This window comes from Anthonomus grandis, chromosome 17, assembly GCF_022605725.1.
Source record: "Anthonomus grandis grandis chromosome 17, icAntGran1.3, whole genome shotgun sequence".
NCBI classification, from domain to species: Eukaryota; Metazoa; Arthropoda; class Insecta; order Coleoptera; family Curculionidae; genus Anthonomus; species Anthonomus grandis.
Window position 1 is genome coordinate 7,677,676 of NC_065562.1, and position 23,636 is coordinate 7,701,311.

Sequence of the window (23,636 nt, forward strand, 5' to 3'; positions counted from 1 at the left end):
ATTTGTATTTTTAAGCCAAGTCGGTCATGCGCTAGGTGAGTTTTTTTCTCTTTTTTTAAATTGTCTAAATTTTTGTTTATATTTTTGTATATTAAGTTAGTTAAATATTTTCTGTGTGTTTTATTTACTTTTTTAAAAGTAGTTATAATAATATCGTAATTTTATGTGTACTCGCTTAAGTTAAGAGCATTCGCTGCCCTTTGCCGAGTATAAAATAAAGGCCTAATTTATTTATTTATTTATTTATTTAACTATATAATCAATAATAATAATATATCTTTTGTCCTAATTATAAATTTAAATCAGCACACTATTAAATAAGAACTATAAACAAAGTAGTATAATACAATAATTTGAATTTTCTTTAGAACGTTTAATCTTGAACAAGTGTTCATGGCGTCTTCTTGTTCTTGAAAAATGGTTTGAATCCATTCCACGTGCGGACTTATAGTAGTTATTCCTAATAGGCTTTGATTTCTCCAACCACATCCAAACTTGATTATGCCGTATTGTTTTTTTTGACAGAAAACGGCGCCCCCTCTTTGAAAGTTACACATTTTCATATCGTCCCTACACTCGGATGTACAATCGGAGCACATTTCATTAGGTCCAAAAGTTAAGTTCTTAAATTTTTTATTACACACCTCTCTTGGTTGCAGTTTAACTCTTAAGGAGAACATTGGATGATTCGTATAAGACCTTGCATTAACTTCCCAAGGTTTGTTCCAACTTATTATGAAAGCCTTCGTACAAGGTATTTCTGATGGTCCGCCGTAAGGTAGCCTCACATATCTAATTCGTGCAGCATTTATTGGCTTCTCTAACTCCAGGAGTCCTATATCGTTATGAATTACATGTTGATCAAACGCATTTAAATAATTGGGATTTTCATAATTAGGTGGGGTAAAAATATTGAGCACGGTCCTATACCGAGGTCTACGAGAATGATATAAACACACTATTTGAAGTTCGCTTTTTCCATAAATGCAAGAACCAGAGGTCAGTACAAAAAACTGATTAACAATAGTACCTGTGCAGATTTGCTCCAAATTTTGTAATTTTTTTTGTAAAATAGATACCATAAAGCGATACTGAAAGGTGAAGCTTGGGATAGGTTGCACATTTCGTTGGGTTGTTATAGGCAAAAGTAATAAAATAACCAACCCTATTTGAACCATGTCAATATACGTGTTATTACTTTTGACAGAAAGACATTTATGCAGTCACTTTACTTAACCTAAGGGAATTTATGAATTTTATGCTTTTTAAGTATGTTCCTCATGGATTTATGGAAATTTAATTAAACTTAATCAGAGATGTCTGTATTCAGGATGGCTTTTTTATTCTCTCCTATTGCACACTCCAGATATAAACATAAGAATCATTTCATACACTTATTCATGTACTGTCATAGTTCTATGAATTCAATCCGAACAGCAAAAAAACTAAAGCTTATTGGCGTACAAAGCTTCGATTGGAAAAAATTTACAAAAAGGATTGAAAAATCTTGATACCTCAAAAGCTTTTCGAAAATAGGTAACATACTTTATTGTTCAAAAATTACAACATAGTGGAGGATTCGGCAAGTGAGACACCTTAAGGCTCTGCGGCGTATACCTTACTAAGTTTTAGAAATAAAAAAACTTTCATCGTTTGTAACACGAGTTTAATTGGTTTCAAACTAACATAACCTTAAAAATAAACTAAACATTAACTCTTTGAAAAAATATCAAACTTAAAACAAAAAATCACTCTCTTGTCCCAAATTATAGAGGTAAGTGAGTCACCCATATGGGGAAAGTGAGCCCGAATGCTAATTAATCAACGACAATTGTCACAAACATAATTATTAGTCCCTGGCTCATTATCGGAACAGTCCTCATGTAACCAGGCACCACATTGCATGCACATTATCCATTCTTCATAACAAGTCTCTTCCTTCGTAGGTCCCATGACAGTAAATGCATAATGTGTTTTTCTCTTCGTCCGGCATTGTTTTTATGTTGTGTTGTTTCTCTTCTGCTCTTGACGTGGCACTTTGCTTCTTTTGCTTAAAAGTCCTTTTTTTAATTTTTTTCCATTACTAGTACGAGCCCTAACAACTATATGTTGGACCAAGCAGTTATTTTGAATTGAAAAATATTTTATTAATTTTTTTTTAATCATAAATATGAAATGAACAAGCTTTTTTATAATGTTTAATATTGTTTTTATAATTATATATTTTAAGTTATTTAGTATTTAATTACTTGGTAAATAATTGAAAAATGCTGACAACTAAATATTGGAACAAGTGAGTTTTAAAAAAGGAAAATACAAATTAGTAAGGCGTAACGTCGCCCTTAGCTTGAATAACAGCCTTAACTCTATGAGGCATTGTACCAACTAGACCTTCACAAAATTCAGGGGTGAAACTATCCCATATTTCCTGTAGTTTAGCACATAGTTGTGGCAAAGTACGCTGCGGACTATTTCTTAGGCGTTGCTTCATTTTGTGCCAAAGTGTTTCGATTAGATTGAGATCCGGGCTGCTAGAGGGGTGTGACAAAACTTTAATATTATGTTCCCTTATCCATTTTTTGGTAGATTTAGCAGTATGACATGAGGCACCGTCCTGTTGAAAGATAAAATCTCCAGATGGATATAAATTTGCTGCACTTGGTAAAAGCGAATGTTCGAGAATGTCTTGATATTTTTCTGCATTTACTATGCCATCAATAAAGTGTAACGTTCCCAACCCTTTAGCTGACATACAACCTCACACCATGATGCCCTGTGGAAACTTTACAGTCCTTTTAAGACAATCCTTATGGAATGCTTCTGTTTTGTCCCGAATCACACGCTTTCGATAATCTCCGACACAGACATCAAATTTGCTTTCGTCGCTATAAATAACTTTGCTCCAATTTTCTTTGGTCCACGAGAGTTTTGATTTGGCCCAAATGTAACGATTCCTTTCTTGAGTCTCCGTTAACAATGGTTTTTCTTTGGCCTAGGCGAAAAAATGAGAAAAATGAAAATAATATAGCACAGAACAGCCTATTAAACATACCTTATAAAAACTAAGACCGCTCTTGTGGATATATTTGCGCCAGCATTCTCTGGAAACATTTATCCCACTTTCTCTATTCCACCTTGCAGTTACTTCTCGTAGAGTATTTCTTCTTCCCGACTTACAAATTTTAATCAAGTTCCTTACATTTCTTTGAGAAACAACTTTTGGACGTCCTGAACTTTTGCCGCGAACACCAATACTGGCAGTTTCACCATATTTTTTAATTATATTAAATATAGTAGTTGTTGCAACATTTAATTCACTGGAAATTTCTCGCATTGTTTTCCCTTTATGGTACTGCCGGATAATAATTTCTCGCACTTTTAGATCAGTAGGTTTTCCACGAGCTATTATTGTATTTTACTCGTAATAAAAATGACAGTAATTGATTATTAATGGTCAAATGACGCATCAAAATTTTTATTGTTGACAACGCACTACTTACTTTTGTTTATTCAAAGCTATCTTCGCGTCATGCTAATAAAACTGGAAAAATTTGAGCAAAAGCAACCCACGTTCCAACATTTAGTTGTCAACATTTTTTGATTATCAAACAATTAAATAAATATTATTTAACATCAAAATTTTATTAAAAATAATTCTCTAAAACATAAAAAATGTTATTAATTTATTATTTTTAAATAAAAAAAATCAATTAAAAGAATTACGGTAAACTGGAATTTTATTCGTAAAATGATTATTTGTTCCTATATATAGTTGTTAGGGCTCATACTTGTCCCTCCCTGCTTTGTCGTCTAGTTTCTTTTTTACTTGCTTAGCCTTCACTGGTTTTAATTTTTCTTCCAATTGTAGGGCATTTTGGGTAAATCTCTCAGACAATTAAAACAATAAATTTTCGTCAGAATGGTTTATTTAAAATTAAATGAGAGAGATATATATATATATATATAGCGGATGACAAATTAAAGTAGGTATAACAACTTGCGGACCGAATAGACGGTTTTAAAATTATTTCAACCACCAACTATAGTGAAATACATACAAAGAACAACTAAACTCGATCTTTCCAATTAAAACGGTCGAGACGGTCTTCTCTCAAAGCTCAGCCGGGATGTTGACGCCTTGGCATTTTCCGCGAACACCGATAAGCACATAACCATAACAACTCTAAGAAAAACATTCGGACTTCATAATTTAATCGTTGTTGCCAAATTGCCTACAAATCGGCCAAACTGACAATAAGCCGTCCCGGCTTACTCAAAATTAAAAAAAAACTAAATCTACTCAAAAAAAAATATATAACTAAAATAAGGCCTATATATAAGGCCCTTTAAATTTTGGAATAAATTTTTTATTGACCCCCGCAGTAGTATCAACATTCTTAATCATTACGTAATCCCCCACATCATATACTGAAGCTTCTTTACGCTTTTTGTTATAACTAGTCTCGTTACACTTTTGCACTTTCACTATGTTTTGATATGCTTCTTCCCGAATTTGCTCTAAATTCCGCACTTTCTCACAGTTATCCTCTAAAATTAATTTAATACAATCATTTGTTTTACCTAATTGATCGATTCCAAATAACAATCGACTTGGTGTATTATTTGTCGCTCGAGATACCGTGTTGTTACAGGCAAACTCAACCTTGTCCAAGACACGGTCCCAATTTTCTGGCAATTCACATAATTTCGCGATCATTGGGGTTATGGTTTTATTGAACCTCTCAACCTGGCCGTTCGCGCGCGGCGTACCTACAGCTATCAAAACATGATCAACTTTTTCTGAGTTTAAAAAGTCTGTAAACAGAACAGAGGTAAAAGCTGTACCACGGTCAGATATAATACGGCCAGGTTTACTATCAGCCCTAAAATAATCCGTCAAATGCTTCACACATTCTTCTGATTTAGTCGATTTGCATGGATATAGTTTTAAGAATTTTGTAAACGCGTCCACTATAACAAATAAATGCTTATAACCCTTTGATGTTTTTTCTAACGGACCAAGATGATCGATATGCAAAGTTTGAAAAGGTAACTTTTCCTTATCGATACTATGCAAAAGTCCTTCGGGCTTTCCGCTAATAGGAGAAAATTCAATACAACGTAAACAATTGGCAATATACTCTTTTATTTTCTCGCGCAGTTTCGGAAACCAATATACTTTTAAAATACTATCTACCACCTTTTTATATCCAACATGCCTTAGATCGTCATGACAGGTTCTAATTACATTGTTTTCCATGGACTGAGGAACATTGAAAAGCAATTCTTTATTTTTATTTTTTCTATATACAAGACCATCTCTTAATTCAAAGAATTTAGATTCCGCGTTCTCTAATTCATTACGGATTTTCCCTATCTCTAAATCACGATTCTGACAAATTGAAAGAGTTTGCTCAAAAGTGTTAGCTTCAATAACTAAAACGCTATGACATCGACTCAACGCATCAACATGACTCATGCGTTTTCCCGGACGATGACATATTTCATAATCGTAATCTTGCAAAAACATAGCCCAACGTGATATTCGCGGATTGACTTGTTGTTTACTAAGAGTTAATCGAAAACTATCGCAATCGGTAATAATTTTAAATTTTATTCTCCCTAAATAGATATGGAATCGTTTTATTGCATTTACAACGGCAAGACATTCAAGTTCAAAACTGTGATACTTTGCCTCTGCTGGAGTGGTGCGTTGGCTAAAATAGAAAATTGGCTTAAAAAGACCATCCTCTTGTCTTTGCAATAATATTGCCCCAAATCCAGAGGCACTAGCATCACAATGCAATTCTGTTTCAGCAGTGGGAGATAAATTGACAAAAGAGGTTTACTCGCGAGATGTTTTTTCAAAATTTTAAAAACCTCATGGTGTTTACTACCAAATTCAAATTTAGCATTTTTCTTAACAAGGTCATATAAGGGTTTCGCCACCGTAGAAAATGATGGAATAAAACGGCGAAAATAACTTGCTAAAGAGACAAACCGTAATACTTCCTTGGCGTTTCGGGGAACCGGATAATTTAATACTGCCGCAATATTTTCGTCAGTAGGTCGAATACCTGCGTAACTAACACGGTACCCCAAGTAATCAATTTCAGTCTGAATAAAGAAACATTTATCTAATCTAAATGTTAACTTTGCCTGGCCTGCCAATCGAAATACCTTTTCCAATATTTCAAAGTGATTTTCCAAGGTCGTTGTTGCTATCAAAAAATCATCAAAAAATTGCATCATTTCACCACTCTGTAAAAGTTCAGAAAAAACTTTTTTAATAAATCTCCCAAACACTTTAGGCGCATTTGTTAAACCAAAAGGGCAGAAAAGAAATTCATATTGACCCATGGGAGTCACAAAGGATGTAAATTTGACAGATTCTTCGGCTATTCTCACATTATAATAACCGTCTTTCAAATCAAGAGAGGTGAAATATCTTTTATTCCTTAATAAATCAATATTATCGTCAATCAACGGACTTGGAAAATTATCTTTAATTGTGATTTTATTCAATTCACGATAATCAATACATAATCTAGTTTCACCATTCTTTTTCCCCACTAAAACTATAGGGCTGGCATACGGTGATTCACTCGGTCTTATGATACCGCGATTTAAAAGGTCATTCAAAATTAACTGTAATTTTTCTTTATCAGAATACGATAAACGTCTAGGTCTAAAACTTATGGGCTGATCGTGTTTCAACACAATTTTCATTTCAAAATCAACTTTACTCAGCCCACTATCTTTAATCTTTAAATAGTCAAAATACATGCACCTAAGCTCTTCAACAAACTTTCTATCAATGCTGGAATTAATTTGTAATTCCTCCGACACTTTTAGTGAATCCGAATCAACTTCAATATTCATAATCTGATGAATTGCCGAATTTAAATCATTGGTTGAATAGCTTTCAGTGCTTTCTTTAGTTATTATTATACGATCTCCCAGTGTGACTGTGATAAAGGGTAATGTAGAAAAATCACGCCCAAGTAAAGCCATAAAAGCCATTGTATGATCAGGTACCACATAAAATTTTAATTCAACATCAACATTTTCAACTTTTACTTTAGTGTAAAAAATATTTATAATTTCTAATGGTGACCCATTTATACCACAAAACCCTTTATCATCCGAACAAATCGGGGATCTCGCCTCTAACGGTACAAAACTTTCCTTAATTAAACTAATCGGTGATCCGGAATCTAATATAGCACTTAATGTGTACTTACAGTGTTGTCCAGTCTTACAAAATACCTCATAACTTACGGAAACCATATACGGCCTGGTATGAGCCGTCTGAAGCAAATTGGCTGACGTTGAGGCACTTGGCTCCTCCTGTGAGCCTCTAACTGGTTGATGAGAAACACGGCGAGGACACTCGTTCAACTTATGTGATGTTGACCCGCACTCGAAACACGCACCAAAAGATCTCTTAGGCTTTACACATTTTGTCGAAATATGTCCCGTTTCTCGGCAATTAAAACACCTTACTTGTTTAACGCCCGGATTTGAATATTGAACAGTTTTATTGCCAACCGCACTGTTCACTTTACGTTCCCGTTCATTTGCTTTCTTGTAATCCAATGTGATTTTTTCAAAAGCTTCTAACAAATCTGCTCCTGAACGAAAACGTTGAATACGAGCCTGATCTCGTAATTGTCGATCCGAAATCCCATCAATTATATATTTTATCAATTCTTCCTCTTCAATCGGCACCTGATTTCCCAAAATTACCTTGTCATGGTAATAATCCGTAAATCGTTCACCTGTTCTCCAATGTCTATTTTCAAAATCTTTCTTCATTAACAATTTACTGGGACGGTGCATAAACATGTGTTGCATGTTATCTAACAAAGTGGTGATATCCATTGTTAGGTGAGCTGGCTTTGAATGGAACCAAGACAAAGCCCGACCTTTTAGTTTAGAGCTAATTAAAACTCTGACAGCGTTATCATCCAATTGATAAGATGCTCGCAGAAGTTGTTCCTGCTGCTCCCATTTTCCAAAATTATTGGAGCCATCAAAATCACTCAATAAATCGCCCATTGCTCGAATACTGATTGTACTGCTAGCTGCGGAGCTGCTTCTGCTATCAGACCTCTCTGGCGTCGTACGAGAATTTAACAACTCTTGTTCTCGTCGTAGAAGTTCAATTTCCCTTCTTGCCAATTCTTGCTCACGTTTCAACATTTCTAGTTCATGTTGAGCCAATCTAGACGCAGCAACATCGACCTGTCTTTGATGTCTTTCGCTGACCAAATCTTCCCAAATGCTTTCGGACACTTTGTCCAGCCTGTCTATAAGTTCAGCCTTACTGCCGGTTACTGGTAAATTACGGAGCTTCAAAAACTCCTTCAACTCATTTACCGTAAAATCTTGCGCCGACATTTTTTTTTCAACTCCACTTGAGGTGACGACTTAGGAAAAACAAACGCAACCAATACGCACCAATGCTTGTTTTGTTTATTTTCCCAACACAACTGACGTCACTACTTCACCGAATAAAAAAATGCCAATCGCCAACACAAACAAAACTTGTCACATAACCGCCGCGAACCGCGTACACTACTAAAATTGCCACCTTTCTTTTTTTACATCTCACTTCTGAAGTTTGTAGGGCATTTTGGGTAAATCTCTCAGACAATTAAAACAATAAATTTTCGTCAGAATGGTTTATTTAAAATTAAATGAGATATATATATATATATATATATATATATATAGCGGATGACAAATTAAAGTAGGTATAACAACTTGCGGACCGAATAGACGGTTTTAAAATTATTTCAACTACCAACTATAGTGAAAGAACAACTAAACTCAATCTTTCCAATTAAAACGGTCGAGACGGTCTTCTCTCAAAGCTCAGCCGGGATGTTGACGCCTTGGCATTTTCCGCGAACACCGATAAGCACTTAACCATAACAACTCTAAGAAAAACATTCGAACTTCATAATTTAATCGTTGTTGCCAAATTGCCTACACAATTGATTGATTGATCTTTGTAACACTTTAACTGCCATGTGTATCCCATAGTATACACAATAGATTGTCCGATATCGCCACGTGTATATTCTGGTATACACATACATTTAACAAATTTTTGCCGCGTGTATCCTCGAGTAGAACGCTTTACGTGCATTTCTTATTGGATATCGTTTAGCATGGCGTGGGGCAATGACAAAATGATCTTAGCTTCGAGTTTTGATTTATTTTTTTGTTGATTATTGTATTATATTTTTTTTGTTGCTTTGAAATAAAAAACAGTTTTTAGTTTTGACAGCGGAACTTTATTTGAAACATTACATAAAAAACAAGAAAAAAAAACACAGAAAACGTAAGTACACTACTTTGAGCCTAATTATTTATTTTAGGCAAAATATTGTGCCTGTTGATAAAACATACTAAACACAGAAACTTTTTAATGCATGACTCACATTTAGTTGTAACTTGCTTGGTTTTAGGTATAGCATATTTTCTGTCTTGACTATTTTTATTTTTTTGATAGCATATAACACAACGGCTTTTTTTTCTACCTGAATTAGTTTGTGTACTGGTGCAGATGGCTGATTAGGTGGAGCAATAGCTTTTCCCATGGATAACATCTTTACGCACAATTTCTCCTTGAAATCGATAATACCTCCTTTTTTTTGGGGATTGTTTTTTTTGAATAAATAATGCGCGTTTACCACACTAGCTCCAGTAAGTAATTCAAAAGCTACATTTTTATACCACTTGATGCTGCGCCGAACCGAGGTTGAATATGACGATAACTGGTCTGAGACATCAATAAAACTTTTTGCATTATTATAGTCAACTACAGCTTCTGGTTTTGTTTTACCTTCGACTCTTCCAGGAACCTCTATCAGATTTGCTTGATGCTTGGTAGTAAGCATAAGCACTTCGCGTTTATCCATCCATTCAAAAATAACTATGCCATCCTTCTCCTTACCTATGATTTCCCCCCTTTTTATTTTAGTAGTCAATAGTTCTTTGGGAATACCTCTTCGATTTTTACGAAGCGTTCCTACAAGATGTGTGTTTCTATCAAAAAGCTTTCTGCTAACTCTATGCTTGTGTACCAATTGTCAGTATATAAAGTCGCCCCTTTATCCAAACAATCCCCCAACAATTTAAAAACAACTTTTGTTGCCACTGCCATCTCTTTAGTTTTATCTTCACCACAATAAATTTTGCAGTGATAGGTATATCCTCCAGACAGACAGAGCTTGAAAAGTTTTATCCCAAATTTATGCCGTTTCCCTTTTACATATTGGCGAAATTTGAGACGTCCACAAAAAGGCACCATTGTCTCATCAATACATACATTTTCGTCTGGTAGCACCAACCTCTTGAATTTCTCGTTTAGCAAGTTTACTATAGGTTTAATTTTCTGCAGTCGATCATCAGATTGGCATGAATCATTGTCAGCGAAATGCCACATTCGTAGTAAAGTTTCAAACCTATTTCTAGACATATATCCAGATGCTTTTGACCAATATAAATCGCTGTTTCTCCAATAATCAGCCAGTTTAGGTTTTTTGTCCAAACCCATCCATATCAAAATTCCCAAAAAACAGTACATTTCTCCAAAGTCAGTCTCCTTCCATTTATTTAGGCGTGAAGAGTGAGCGATTGTTTCCTCTTATCCGCGTATTTATTAGTTTGTTCGACAATTATCTGCATAATTTCGTGATCCACAAAAAGTCGAAAATAAACGAATTCATCTTCATTTTTCAAGTTTATAACTTCTGGTGTTAGGCCTACATCTTGTTAAAAACCAAAATTTCGCAACCACTATGTCCCATCTGTATGGTCTTCATTGTCATCATCAAAAAAAAATATATAAATCATCTAAAAAAGTATATGAAAAATACACAACATTCTACGAGAAAGGTACGATACGGCAACGCCGCGCTCTTGTCGCCTGACTAAAAACAAAATATTTGAGGAATTTACATCGGTTGGCGGGAGCGAGACGTGAGAGCATAGCTGCCGGCGTTTATTATTTTTATTAATTTTTTTAAATGTATATTTCACTGGGTAAAAAAGTATTATTATAACTAAATACCTCTAGTCGAGTTCTGCGCAGGCTCAGGTAAACCGTTGTTATCGTCAGAGGCACTTTCTATATCACTCTGAGACATATTATCTAAATAAAAAATAATATAAATAAAAGAATATAGATACGTCTCAACTGTTACAAGAACATACTTTTATTGGCTCTCCGAGCTCGTTTAGTTGGTACTGCAGTACTACTTCCGCTACTGAAACTTTCCAACTCAGAGTCAGAATCATCCTCTGAATCATTTTGATAAGGATCATCCACACTCATATCAGAATCTTCCTCCCACATTATACGCAACCTAGCTTGTTCTTCCTCGTATGTGTCCATTTCAACAACAAAAACACCGTATGTGGTATATGCGACACAAGAACTACACTGCACCACGTTCCAGACGAAAATAATGAATATAATTTTTCACTTCTACGCCACGTGTATATATTTTATACACTAGCCCTAAGGGCATAATAATAATAAAACTAAAATTTATAACATATGAGTGGGTGTTACAGAGCCATTTTAAATAGTTTTCTATAAAAAAATAACCTTGGCGCACGTCACCCTTCCATTGAATTTGGCATGGCAGTTAAAGTGTTGTAAGGAGAACTGGTTATTATTTTAGATCCTTCTATGCGCCTAGATTTGGATTTGGCATTTTCTTTCTTTTGAGAGAGTTTTGGAACTGGGCTTAAAGTTAAAACTGAAACATAACTACATGGTGGTTGCTCTTGTTCAAAATTGTTTACTAATTCTTTAGAAGTACTCTAGTTATCATCTTTTCTCAACAAGACTTCATCACTTATTACGGGACCCTCGACGGGACTAATGTTTTCTGTCCTACAGTCCTTTTGAAGAATGTTCTCGGCTGGCGCAAAGTCACTGTCTTGAAACACATCTGGATTATATGGGTAGATTCCTGTTTTTTTAAAACCTTTAATAATATTTATTGGTGTAAAAGCCTTAATAGGCGCATTTTTAATAATAGGAGGCATATTATATTATGTGATCCTAGAGCCTGGATGATTTGTAAGCCAGTGATCCCTTTCTCCTGCCAGATAGGTTTTAGATGGTCCAAAGACACTTACGTCCAGCGATTGCAACTTATTTGATGTGTGAGGAGGTAAGGTTATAATAAAAACTCCTGATTTTCTAGCCAGGTTTACTAAATTAATGGACTTATGACTTAAATGTCCATCTAGTATCAGTAGACTTGGACAATTTGTTGTTGTTTTGGTGCAGCCTATAAAATAATTTAAAAATGTAATAAATAGGTCAGCATCCATCCAGCCTGATGGAGCAGGAAATCTTACTGCTCCAGGAAATGAACCGCTCAAAAAACCAGGATTCATTCGAACACGAGGGAAGACCATAAATGGTGGAATAAACGTACCTGTAGCGCTGACACAAGCTAATAAAGTTGTGTTTTTTCCTCTCTCTAGAGAAGTTAATCTTCCCACTTGCTTTCTTCCCTTTTCAGCTAAAATTTTTCCCGGTTTTTGAACGCAGGTAATCCCCGTCTCATCACAGTTAAAAATCCGATGCGGTGGAAAATTAAACTTGTCCAAGGTCTTTTTTAAGTTTTGAAAAAAAATCATTAACCCTAGATTTGGAAAATCCTGTGACTCTTGCAATGCTGGTTGCTTCAGGTCTTCGAATGGAGAGGATTTTCTGACGATTTAAAAATGAGCTCACCCAGTCTTTTCCTGCAAGTTTTCGATCTTTATTAAAAGGATGACTTATTTGATTGGCTTCAGCAAATTGAAATGCAATCCTTCGAAGATCTGTGGTCGAAAGTCCATAAAACAGTTTTTCCAACAAAATTATGTGTTCACATAATTCCTTTTCCATTTTTTCAGTGAATACGGGTTTGAACCTGCCGTGGTTTACAAGTGGAGTGAGCTGTCGACGCTTTAATTGTGCTTGTAAGGTGGTTCTTGAAATACTAAAAACCACACTAGCTTTTTTAATTGACATCTCTTTATTTTGAATCTCTTCTAAGGCACCACCAATGGCATCTTCTGAGGATGATCCTTTTTGGGTTTTGCGCACGTAGTTACACACCATTTTTCCTCTGCACTATATAAAATATATTTATAAGAACTTTTTATACTACAGTAAATATAAAAAATTAAATCTTGAAAAGCATAACGCGGTGTTAAGCAAATTTAAAATATTATAAAACAACACGCAAAATTTAAAAAATTTTAATATTTACCTTAATTTTAGTAATTTTCAGCTAAATGCTTAAGGACACAATACGTGCTAATAGACATGTACACTACACTGATCATTGTCGTGCTATGATGCCGGTTGCTCGACATATTTCTAGAAACGCACTTGCCCCCTATGATTCACTTGCCCCACTCCCCCCTATTTAATTCTTATTAACAAAGCATAAAATAAATATACCTATAATATTCAGATACACAATAAAATGTTATAGAACTCACAAGGATATCAACATTTAACAATGACAGAAATATTTTGCTAATACAGTTGTTGGTCAAATTAGAGAATCATAAAAGCATAATAGAGCGACGATGCTACTCGATATTAAACAACAAATATTCATCAACAGAATAAAATGCATGGTCAGTTAAAAGGTTTTTGCACTTCTCGAAACATTTTCAAATTCTCAATACAACTAACACTCAATGGCAAGTGGTTATACATTTCATTGCCCATATAAATAATGAAGTCCTTTATGTAACTAAAGTGAGGAATAGGCAAACATAAATCATGTTCCTGGCATGTTTGATAAGTTCTGGCATTTGGGGAAAACAAGAATGAATTAGATGTTTGTGAACAATTCACACTCTTTCCAAAACAAAAAGAGTTGGTAGGGTGAGGATTTTATTTTCAATCAATAGTTGTTTGCAATGAATATGTGGATGTACCAGACACAATGACCGAACAGCTCTTTTTGGTAGAACAAAAGAGGATTGAAAAAGATATTGGGTCCAGAAACTCCAGAATGGAACGCAGTATCTTAAATGTGATTCCACCAAGGCCTGAATAACTAGCCTGTGCAATAATGGGACCGAGTTCCTTTGCAGTGGAATTTGAAGATATTTTCTATATCGAAGGAGACACCTTAACATTTACCATTGAAGTTAAACATGTAATCGAAACCAATAACACCAGACCGATCTTTACCAAATCTTATAGGTACCCACAAATCCACAAAGAAGAAGTGAAAACACAGGTAGGAAAAATGTTAGACCAAGGCATCATACGACATTCAACATCACCCTGGTCTTCACCTGTTTGGGTTGTACCTAAGAAATTGGATTCCCTCCATTTTCCCATCCACCTGATCCGGTTGGTTTCGTCCCACCCACCCAAACAACATAATCCTACAATTCGCCAACACACCGCGATTTCCTCCATCGCCCCCAGAAAAAACTGGATCATATACAGACTCCAAACCCACCTCACCCAACTCCATAGTTGGATAGACCAATGGCATCTTCAGGGAAATCCATAAAAGATCAAGGCTATTTTTTTTAAACGTAGATCTACTCCTCCGCCTCAACTCTGTCGGAAAACCACAGACCTCTTCTGGTCCAATCAAGCCAAATACCTAGGAGTAAACTTCGACCAACTGGGTCTCCAAATATCATATAAGCCCAAACGTCAATTTCGCCTCGGCTATTTTCTCCTTAACTTCCAAAGCTGACGTTCCCAAAAAACTAAAATCAGGATCTACTACACCTTCCTGACAAACACCTCCCCAACCTGGGCCGATATCCACCCACGCCTCCTACAACGTTTCGAGGCCGTCGAGAACATTGCCTTTCGTATAATCCTGAAAGCTCCTTGATACGCAAGAATCTCAGTGATCCTCCGGAACCTATACCTACTCACAACACTGCAAGAGTTCTTAAAAAAGACTGAACAAATACCTAGCCACCGCCCTCAATCACGCCAATATATTAAGTCAATTAAGTCTATCAAATCCCGGTGTCTATCTCCGCCGTGACTAGCCGCCACAGCTCCATAGCCTTATCAACTCATCACAACTAGTCCTAAGTCCTACGGAAAAAGGAATAAGGTATAGTTTTCGAGCATAGAATTAATATGTTTAAAAAATGCTTTTAGTGCATTCCTACTTTTTGCTTGTAATTAATTTCGGACAGGCACAGCGCGAATGAGCAAAAAAAGACTTGTGTCTAAAAGACGGTAGTGTACCACTGAAGATTGAACGATCGCCAATGTTTAGTTATTTCCAATTCTATAAACAATACAGATATTTTCCAAATTCTTCCAAAGCAGTGCGTGTGGTGGTGAACTTACTAGAATTTTTCAGAGATTGGGTACACTCAATGAGTAAGCAAATGTGACTTTAGTAAGTGTCCAATATTATTGAGCAGCATGCCACAAAAAAACAAACCCTATGATACTCAAGTAGCGCATTGCGACGAAGGTGTTTAGTGGATATTTTTCTTAAAGCTTTGTAAGTTGTAAGTGTTCGAGAAGGAGGAGCTTTGGGAGTTGATTCTAGGTGTCTGCAGATGTATTCGATATTCATGAGGCGCATTTGCCTGTCGAGTAAATCTTGCATGTATAGCTCTATACTTGGGTTACCGAACAGATGGAGTGGTCACGTGATCGTTCTGCGCCGGAGGTGTGGCCTAGAGCCTCGATAGGGTTCATGACTTGGGGTTTTATTTAATTTTATTAGTCGAGCGGCTTTAGATCGTTTTGGTTGAATTTTCTGCTATTCGAATATTTGAATCTTCGCAATACTGAAAAGTTAAGATTGTGTTTATTTTTTTGTTAATTTGTTAATTTGTTTGTTAACAAATTAACATATTGGATTATTTAATAATCGATCAAATATGAAATTACCATATTAAATTAATATATTGGATTTTCCATTCATCAAAAAGAAAAACAAAAATGTTGCTTTTTTAAATAATGTTACCTAGGTAAAAACTAATTTTAATTTTTTACATAATTATAAACATAATGTGTAAAAAATGTAGTATTTGTTCCTTTTTTAAATAAGGAACAAATATATACTTATATTCAATCTATAAATTTAAATCTCACAGGTCTACCAGCGCAGCCCCTAACTTGTTATTCCTTCTTTCATTTTAAAACACATATTTAAAAAAAGATAAAGGCTACTTAAGTAATTCTCAAAACCAGATTATGATCATAAAATTATATTTTATAATGGCCGGGTTCATCAGAAAAAAGCGCTCGATTGTTGCTCAGGTATGACAATTTTTATTGGTTACTTATTATAGGCAAAACTTCCAGCGCTCAGGTAGCGCTCGGTTCTGATGAACCTCGCCAATTACACTCTAAATGTTTGACCTGGCACGATTACTTAAAAGGATTACCTATCCCTTTTCGGTAAACCCCAATATATTAACATAACTTTGCATAACAAAATACTTAAAAGGGATTATTATATCATTACCTGGCACAACCTCAAAATCGGTTTGGACCCATTTTACAGGCGACCGTATTATATTTAAAAAAAAAAGCTGCTTACAAAGCAAAGCTGTACGGTAAAATAATTTAAAATAAGTAGGCATAATTCTCCTCGTCTAAATCTGTTAAGGTTGCATCGATGGGCGGGCCTATATTTCGCGCACATCATTTACTCTATCTGTTCGGTAATCCGACTATAGGTGGAATGTTATGGGCCAGTTCGCAAGAACATTTACCGTGATGGTCGATATCGATGAAACAGAATGAGGTCCGCCACCTTCCTTGTATGCGCCAAACTGTCAAGCCTCTAGTCTCTGGATATCCTATAAGGCGTATGGCTTTCTTCTGGATGGAATCATACAGCTTCAATGTGTGTTTGCGTGCAGAGCTCTATATCTGAAAGTAATACTCATTGCATTAAAAGCGGTTGCGGCGAATATAGTCTTTCATTTTAAAAAGAGTCATAATAAGGCTTGGGGCTTCAGAGGCAGCCTTCTTTGTAAACTACAGGAGCTTGAATCTTAGCTGCATTAAACTCAAAAGACGATTAAGGTCGGCATTAATAGTTGCTAGCTGGCGATCTGGTCGGAAGACGTCAATGAATTGTCATCAGTGAAGCTGTAAATAGCATTAGAAGTCATATCGAAAAGGTCGTTGATATATAAGAGGAAAAGGGTAGAGGATAAAAAATGCATTCCTGAGGGACACCAGCATTACTTTGAAACCTCTGCGAGGTGTGTCTATCAACGACAATCTGGATTAATCGGTTTTTGACGAAGCTTCCAAGCACAGCAACGAGAGTTAAAGGGAAACCATAAGAATACAGTTTGTTTAAGAGGTTTTCATGCCAGATTGCCCTGTCGGTGGACTCCAGGTATTTCAAAATTTTACTTGATTAAAGCAATCATATTGTAACTGATGGGCACAGCCTTTTTTTCCTTTTTTTGGTATCGGTTGGATCTGCGCAAGCTTCCAGTCTCTAGGGAAGAGATCTCTTCTGTATGAAAGAGGAAACAGATTGCACAAGGGTGATATCAGCATGACCGCACACCTTTTTAATATTATTGGCGGTATTCCATTAGGGCCGAAAACCTTGTTAGTGTTCAAGCCTTTTAGAACCTTTTTAAGTTCTCTGTGACGGAAGACTATCTCTGAAGAAGCTTTGCTTGGCAAAGTCGATGATGTTTTGCCTTGTAGGGCTACGGTAGAGATTTATGCGAACATTGCGGTCATTGCAATGAAACCATTTCCCCTAGTCAATTGTGGATTTTTAAATCTACAGAAACCTTGACCAACTGCTTTTGCTACAGACCAGAAAGATCTTAATTCATTTGGGCAATTAGGAAGTTTGTTCTTCACTCTGTTATTATATTTCTCTTAACAGGTATCGATCGTCTGCGTGTACGCATTTCTCAAGGCAACACAGTTGACACGATTTGCAGGGCCTGGCGCCATTTGCGATAAGCAGCATTTTTGTTGTTAACTGCCATGCTTGCAATAGTGTAATGGTGTCTCCAACATTCAATTATTTACTGGCGTGCAAGTCGTTCTTTGCTTTTAATATAGTTCACTAATTTCTAACTCCGATATTTCTACTTCATACGTTAACATTTTTGTTCGTTCCAATCCGATTTGATTTTTAGTTTTTATAACTGTACATTTTTATTAAATTCCAAATTTATTCTCCTAATAGGTCACCCTATTTAGATCCACCATAGATATATTTTCCTTAGATTTCGGAAATCTTCTACAAACATCGTTTCGTAGTTCATATCTCTGTCTTTTATACATAAATATCTTGAAAATACGATACTTTATAAGTAAAGCAGTAAATTATTCTCATTAATTTCGAATAATTTCTAAACAGCTTTATAAAAATCCGAAAAATCCTTGCATATTTGGCAAAAACCAGGCAATTATACTTCTCGGAGTAAAAATACGTATGCATTTATATTATACCTGAAAATAATCAATATGCAGGGTGTCATAAAAGTCTGGGCCGATACTTCAGGGGCGTGATATACACGTTTTTTTAAGACAAAAGTTTAAATATATTTTTTTCCTAAATCGCCTCCTTAGGAAAAGACGATAATTTAAAGATAACGCTGATAAAGTGATGTTTTGCTTATATTTCTTGAATTAACCGTCACATAAAGTTGCCTATGAAAACTGAATCCAAATTTATAAAAATCGATGGGATTTGGTACTTGACAGGTGTCACAGCAAAAAGGAAATTGTTAAATATTAATAAATCCCACTGTAAGAATAACATGCTACATTTAGATAATTTCCTTCTAAGTTCTGCACTAAAGTTTATATATTATAGTTTTTATTTTTTCAGGCTGGAGTAGCAATGGATGCTCATTTACTCTTGGGTAAATTACATTATGCCTGTGGCCAGTATGGAGATGCTCTTCAAAACTATAAATTGGCAGATTTGCAAAATTTATCTGAGAAAAAATTGCCTCTGTAAGTAGCATAATTTTCAATAGTTTTGAAATTGCAATTTTGTATTGTTATTTTTTATTTATATCTTAATTGTGGTATGAAGCTTTATTTTTCTTTCTATATTCACTTACTTTTACTGTAGGCGCACAACAATTTCACTGCCGGTTAGTTTTAGGCAATTGGCTTTTTTTATATTATCAATATCTTTCTAGGTTCATACCAGATCTATTCAGTTCAGGTAGCTTGCAGGTTCAGCCCATAATAAATGAAAAAAGGTAAAAAATAACAAAGTATTTTTTTCATTCAGAAAAAATTCTTCAATTAATAAAAAAGTTCTACCGATATTCAAATATGTGCGATAAAAATTGAAAAAAAAATTAATAAAATGTTTAATCAATATGACGATTTTGTTAACTATCAAATCTTTTCTTAGAAGATTTGATTCTCCTCTTACCAGCAGGCTTAAGCCAGAATTAGGAACTTAAAATTCTTTCCATTAATTTCTTTTGGTCACTTACTAAACCGCTTTTTCTTTTTGCTATTTTCTTGACACTTGTATTACAGCATTACTATCTGCAGTTTTTCATCTAACGAATAATTCATTATAAGAAACTAATATAAAATCTAGTAATAGGTCGAAACTTCTTTAATTAAATAATACATACCTCAAAATGGTCTAGGCACAAGGAAAAAAATTCGTTTTTTTTAGACGAAAAATTTGTTTTCCAAGATAAATTATGTTTATTATTTGTTGGACGTTCCTTTGAATATATTTTATTATACTAATTTTTTCCTGTTGATATCAAATAAATACTTTAAGGCCTTCAAGATATATTTGGTAAACTCAAAAATGTATTCAATACAGTTTCCGCTGCTAGTGTAGTGGGAATTTGTTTTGAATTTGAGCAACATAGTCAATATTCAAAGGTAACATCTTAATTATGAACCAGAGTTACGAGCTGTTGGTATGATACGGGGTGGAATGAACATCCGCGACATAGCAAAAGCTGTATATTCTACCAAGAGCACTTTAGGAAGGTTGTGGCAGAGATTTGAAGAGACTGGTGATGTGAGAGAAAGACGTACTAATCCAATAAGACTAACAGTACCTGTACATGATAGGTTTATTCGTCTTCAAGCATTACGCAACCCTAACAACAAGCTAAGAGCTTCAAAATGTTGCTTCAAACAAAGGAACAGGTTACATGAAAACAATATTTACGTCAGACGTCCTGTTAAAGCTCTAGTACTATTCCTTGGAAATCGCGGAAGGAGATTAGGATGGGCCGAAGAACATCAGAATTGGCTAGAGCGTGAATGGACATACATTTTTTTTACCGATAAATGAAAGTTTGGTTTATGTTCTTTTATAGTTCCCCACACCATTTTCATTGGATTGAATACGCAGTAATACGGTGGCAATCTTAATACTGTATGCCCATGTGATCTGCCAATATTGTCAACTACGTATTCGCTTTTTAAATTATGTCTCCTAATGATGGTTAATAAATCTTTATTATGAGTATCTTTTCTGGGATTTCCATACTTTTAATTCTCATTGAATTTAGTATACCTGTTTTTTAGTCGCTGTATTAGGAATTTTGCTCAGGATTCTGGAGTGGTATGATGCGTTATCCATTACAATAATTGAATTTTCTGGAATATTAGGCAGAAGCTGTTCAGAAAACCACTTTTAAAACAAATCCGCAGTCATGTCTTTTTCCCCTGAAACATGGAGTATGTAAGACGCATTTTTTTTTATTATCTACTCAACCATATTTTAACACATCAGGAGTATCAAACCAAGTCTTATCCAAATAAATAATGTTTTGATTTGATTCTGTATATGTTTTTATACTCCTTAAATACTCTTGTCGTAAATCAACTATATGCCGAGATTTCATAATCACCATTCTATTGTCCAACTTTTTGTGTCTAAATCCACACTCTATTAAAATGCCTCGAAGTGTCTCCAAACTTTTGTATGAATAGTCGGGATACATACTTAATTTCTCATGAACCATTTCTGATTTTTCCACTAAATTTGCTTTGTAAAAATCGTAAACGATTCGCTAAATAACATCTTTAGTTGAATCGTCAACTTTACGGAACTTTTGGTTAATTTTTTTCCGTTTTAAGGAATGATCTACATCTCCCGCTTTACTAAAACGATATATTGTTGACATCGGAATTAAAGTTAATTGTTCAATGCGTCTTAAAATAAATCTCTCTGACTGATCAGAATTTTCTCGTTTTAAACATTGAAACATGTTTAAAGTTATTCTTTGGCATTGCACATGGAGATCTTTCTGTTCAAACTCAAAACTGTCCGCAATTTCACTACTGCAAGTGTTCAATCCAGCCCCTTCTGACCAAGGTTTATCCTCCTCCTCCACCTTAAATAGTTGCCAAAAAGCCATTATAGTAAGTCAGTACACTTAATAACAACAACAAACAAATATAAAACTTTTAAAACCAGCCGTTTACCACTGAAACATGGAGTTACACAAAGCTCCGTTCTGGGGCCTATTTTATTCTTGATTTACGTCAACGATCTCCCTATTTGCGATACTGGCTCTGTATTTTATCTCTACGCGGATGACACAACTTCTTTAATTGCTGATGCTCGTGAAACGAATATTTCAGAAGATTTTTTAATGAACAACCTTTTTACTCATTTGAGGAATTTCTTCACTCCACTGTAGCTTTTTAGAAGTATTGTGTTTTTTATGTTTATATTGTATTTCTGTTAAAGCTGCTTTGTATTTGTTAGTTTTACTTAATGCTTAATCCTTGATGTATTTTTACTTTGTAATGTTAATTGTAATGGTTTTTTTCTGTATCTTTACTTGTGTAAGAGTTTTTTTACTTTTTGGCATGAATAAATCAATAAAAATAAAAAGCGAACTTTAACAACAAGAATAAGTAACAATTAACAACGAAGTAATAAGAAACACTACGGGAAAACTGTAAAAAAACTGTGAAACTTAATATGTCGTTGTCAAAACTTTGACAGCTGTCATAGTTTTGAATCTACAGGGTCTTTTTAAAAATTTTAGATTTTCGAACACTCCTCGTATCTTTATTACTGTAGTATAACATAATGAAAAAGTAAAAAATGGTTTTGATAGAATTTTTTCCGTAGAATTTGATTCCGGCATACATTTTACTATTTTAATAATTTTTTTATTTATTTTAAGGTTTTTTATTTTTGAGAAAAAAATAAAATATAGTTTTCTTAAATAGAACACCCTGTATATTTATAGATCCTTAAATTGGCCATATTTTACCCTTTTCAAAAATATATAACACTATGCACTTTTTTTAAAAATAAGCAAATAAATAATGATTTTAGAAATTTAAATACAAATGTGATAGGTGCTTATAATCGTAATATAATCGTATATTTGTATCATAATACTTCAAAACTTTTAAATATTTTTCTAGCAAGTGTTGCTGTAGATCCGGATTTGGGTTGAGTGTCTCACCCACTTGGTTCCTGGTTGCTTGGTTGCCACCGGTTGGGTGAGGTGAGTTGAGGTGATATTTATTTTTGGAAGAAAAATTGCATATGTTATGTATGAAGGTAGCTTAACAGCTAATCGCTACTTGGAAATTCTTCACGCCAACCTATTCGAACTCTTGGATGATGTTGGTCTAGCTCAAGTTCAAAATATATATTTCCAGCAAGATGGAGCTCCAGCGTACAATGCGCGAGCTATGACAAACTGGCTGGATGAATATTTCCCCAATCATTGGATCCGGACAAATGGACTTGTTCGGTGGCCACCTAGGTCCCCTGACCTTTCGATTTTGGATTTTTTTATGAGGCTCAAAATAAGGTTTACAAAAGGCGATATGATTCAATTCAAAATATGCCTGGCGCTATAAAATATGCCTTTGAGAAGTCGCCCTATGATTATCCTGAAAGCCTTGGAAAGAATCCAAAAGCTATGGCGGCTGTGTATTAGAGAAAATGGGTTACAATTTGAGCAATGTTTATAATTTTATATATGTAGTGGCATTTCCTTAATAATTATTGTTAATTTATTTAATGTTTTATTCTAAGTTATAAGTTTCCTTCTTTTTTATGTAGAATTAGATATATGTATTTAATACAAATCGGTGTAATTTTGATTATAAGCACCTAATTTTTATAAATTTTATTATTAATTCATGGCCTACTATATAAAAATTTGTATTTAAATTTCTAAAATCGTTATTTATTTGCTTATTTTTGAAAAAAAGTGCATAGTGTTATATATTTTTAAAAAGGGTAAAATACGACCAATTTAAAGTCCATTAAAAAAAAACTATGTTTTATTTTTTTTCTCAAAAATAAAAAACCTCAAAAACAATAAATTGGATGCTGGAATCAAATTATACGGAAAAAATCCTATCAAAACCAAGTTTTACTTTTTCAATATGTTATACAGTAACAAAGATACGAGGAGTGTTAGAAAATCTAAAATTTTTCAAAAGACCCTGTAGATTAAAAACTATTAAAGCTATCAAAGTTTTGACAACGGCATATTAAGTTTCACAAAAGAGTACCAAACTGTCGCGAAAACCGCTAGTTTAAGTTTCTATCTCCACGCATAAGCGAGATACCCCATAAAACGCACGAAAATGGGACACCCTGTACACAGGACTGTTGGAGTAA

The 23,636-nt window shown here is 34.5% G+C and overlaps 1 protein-coding gene across 2 annotated transcripts in view; it reads left to right on the forward strand.

Moving 5' to 3' along the window:
• LOC126746624 (tetratricopeptide repeat protein 7B) overlaps positions 1 to 23,636 on the forward strand; it is a 159,900-nt gene that overhangs the window by 33,179 nt on the left and 103,085 nt on the right. Inside the window, exons 3-4 of one of the 2 annotated variants that reach the window (XM_050454954.1) lie at positions 18,867 to 18,994; positions 19,186 to 19,248. In XM_050454954.1, the coding sequence (XP_050310911.1) occupies positions 18,867 to 18,994; positions 19,186 to 19,248 (191 nt within the window). The remainder of the gene's footprint in view (positions 1 to 18,866; positions 18,995 to 19,185; positions 19,249 to 23,636) is intronic. The other variant, XM_050454955.1, reaches the window with a different exon arrangement.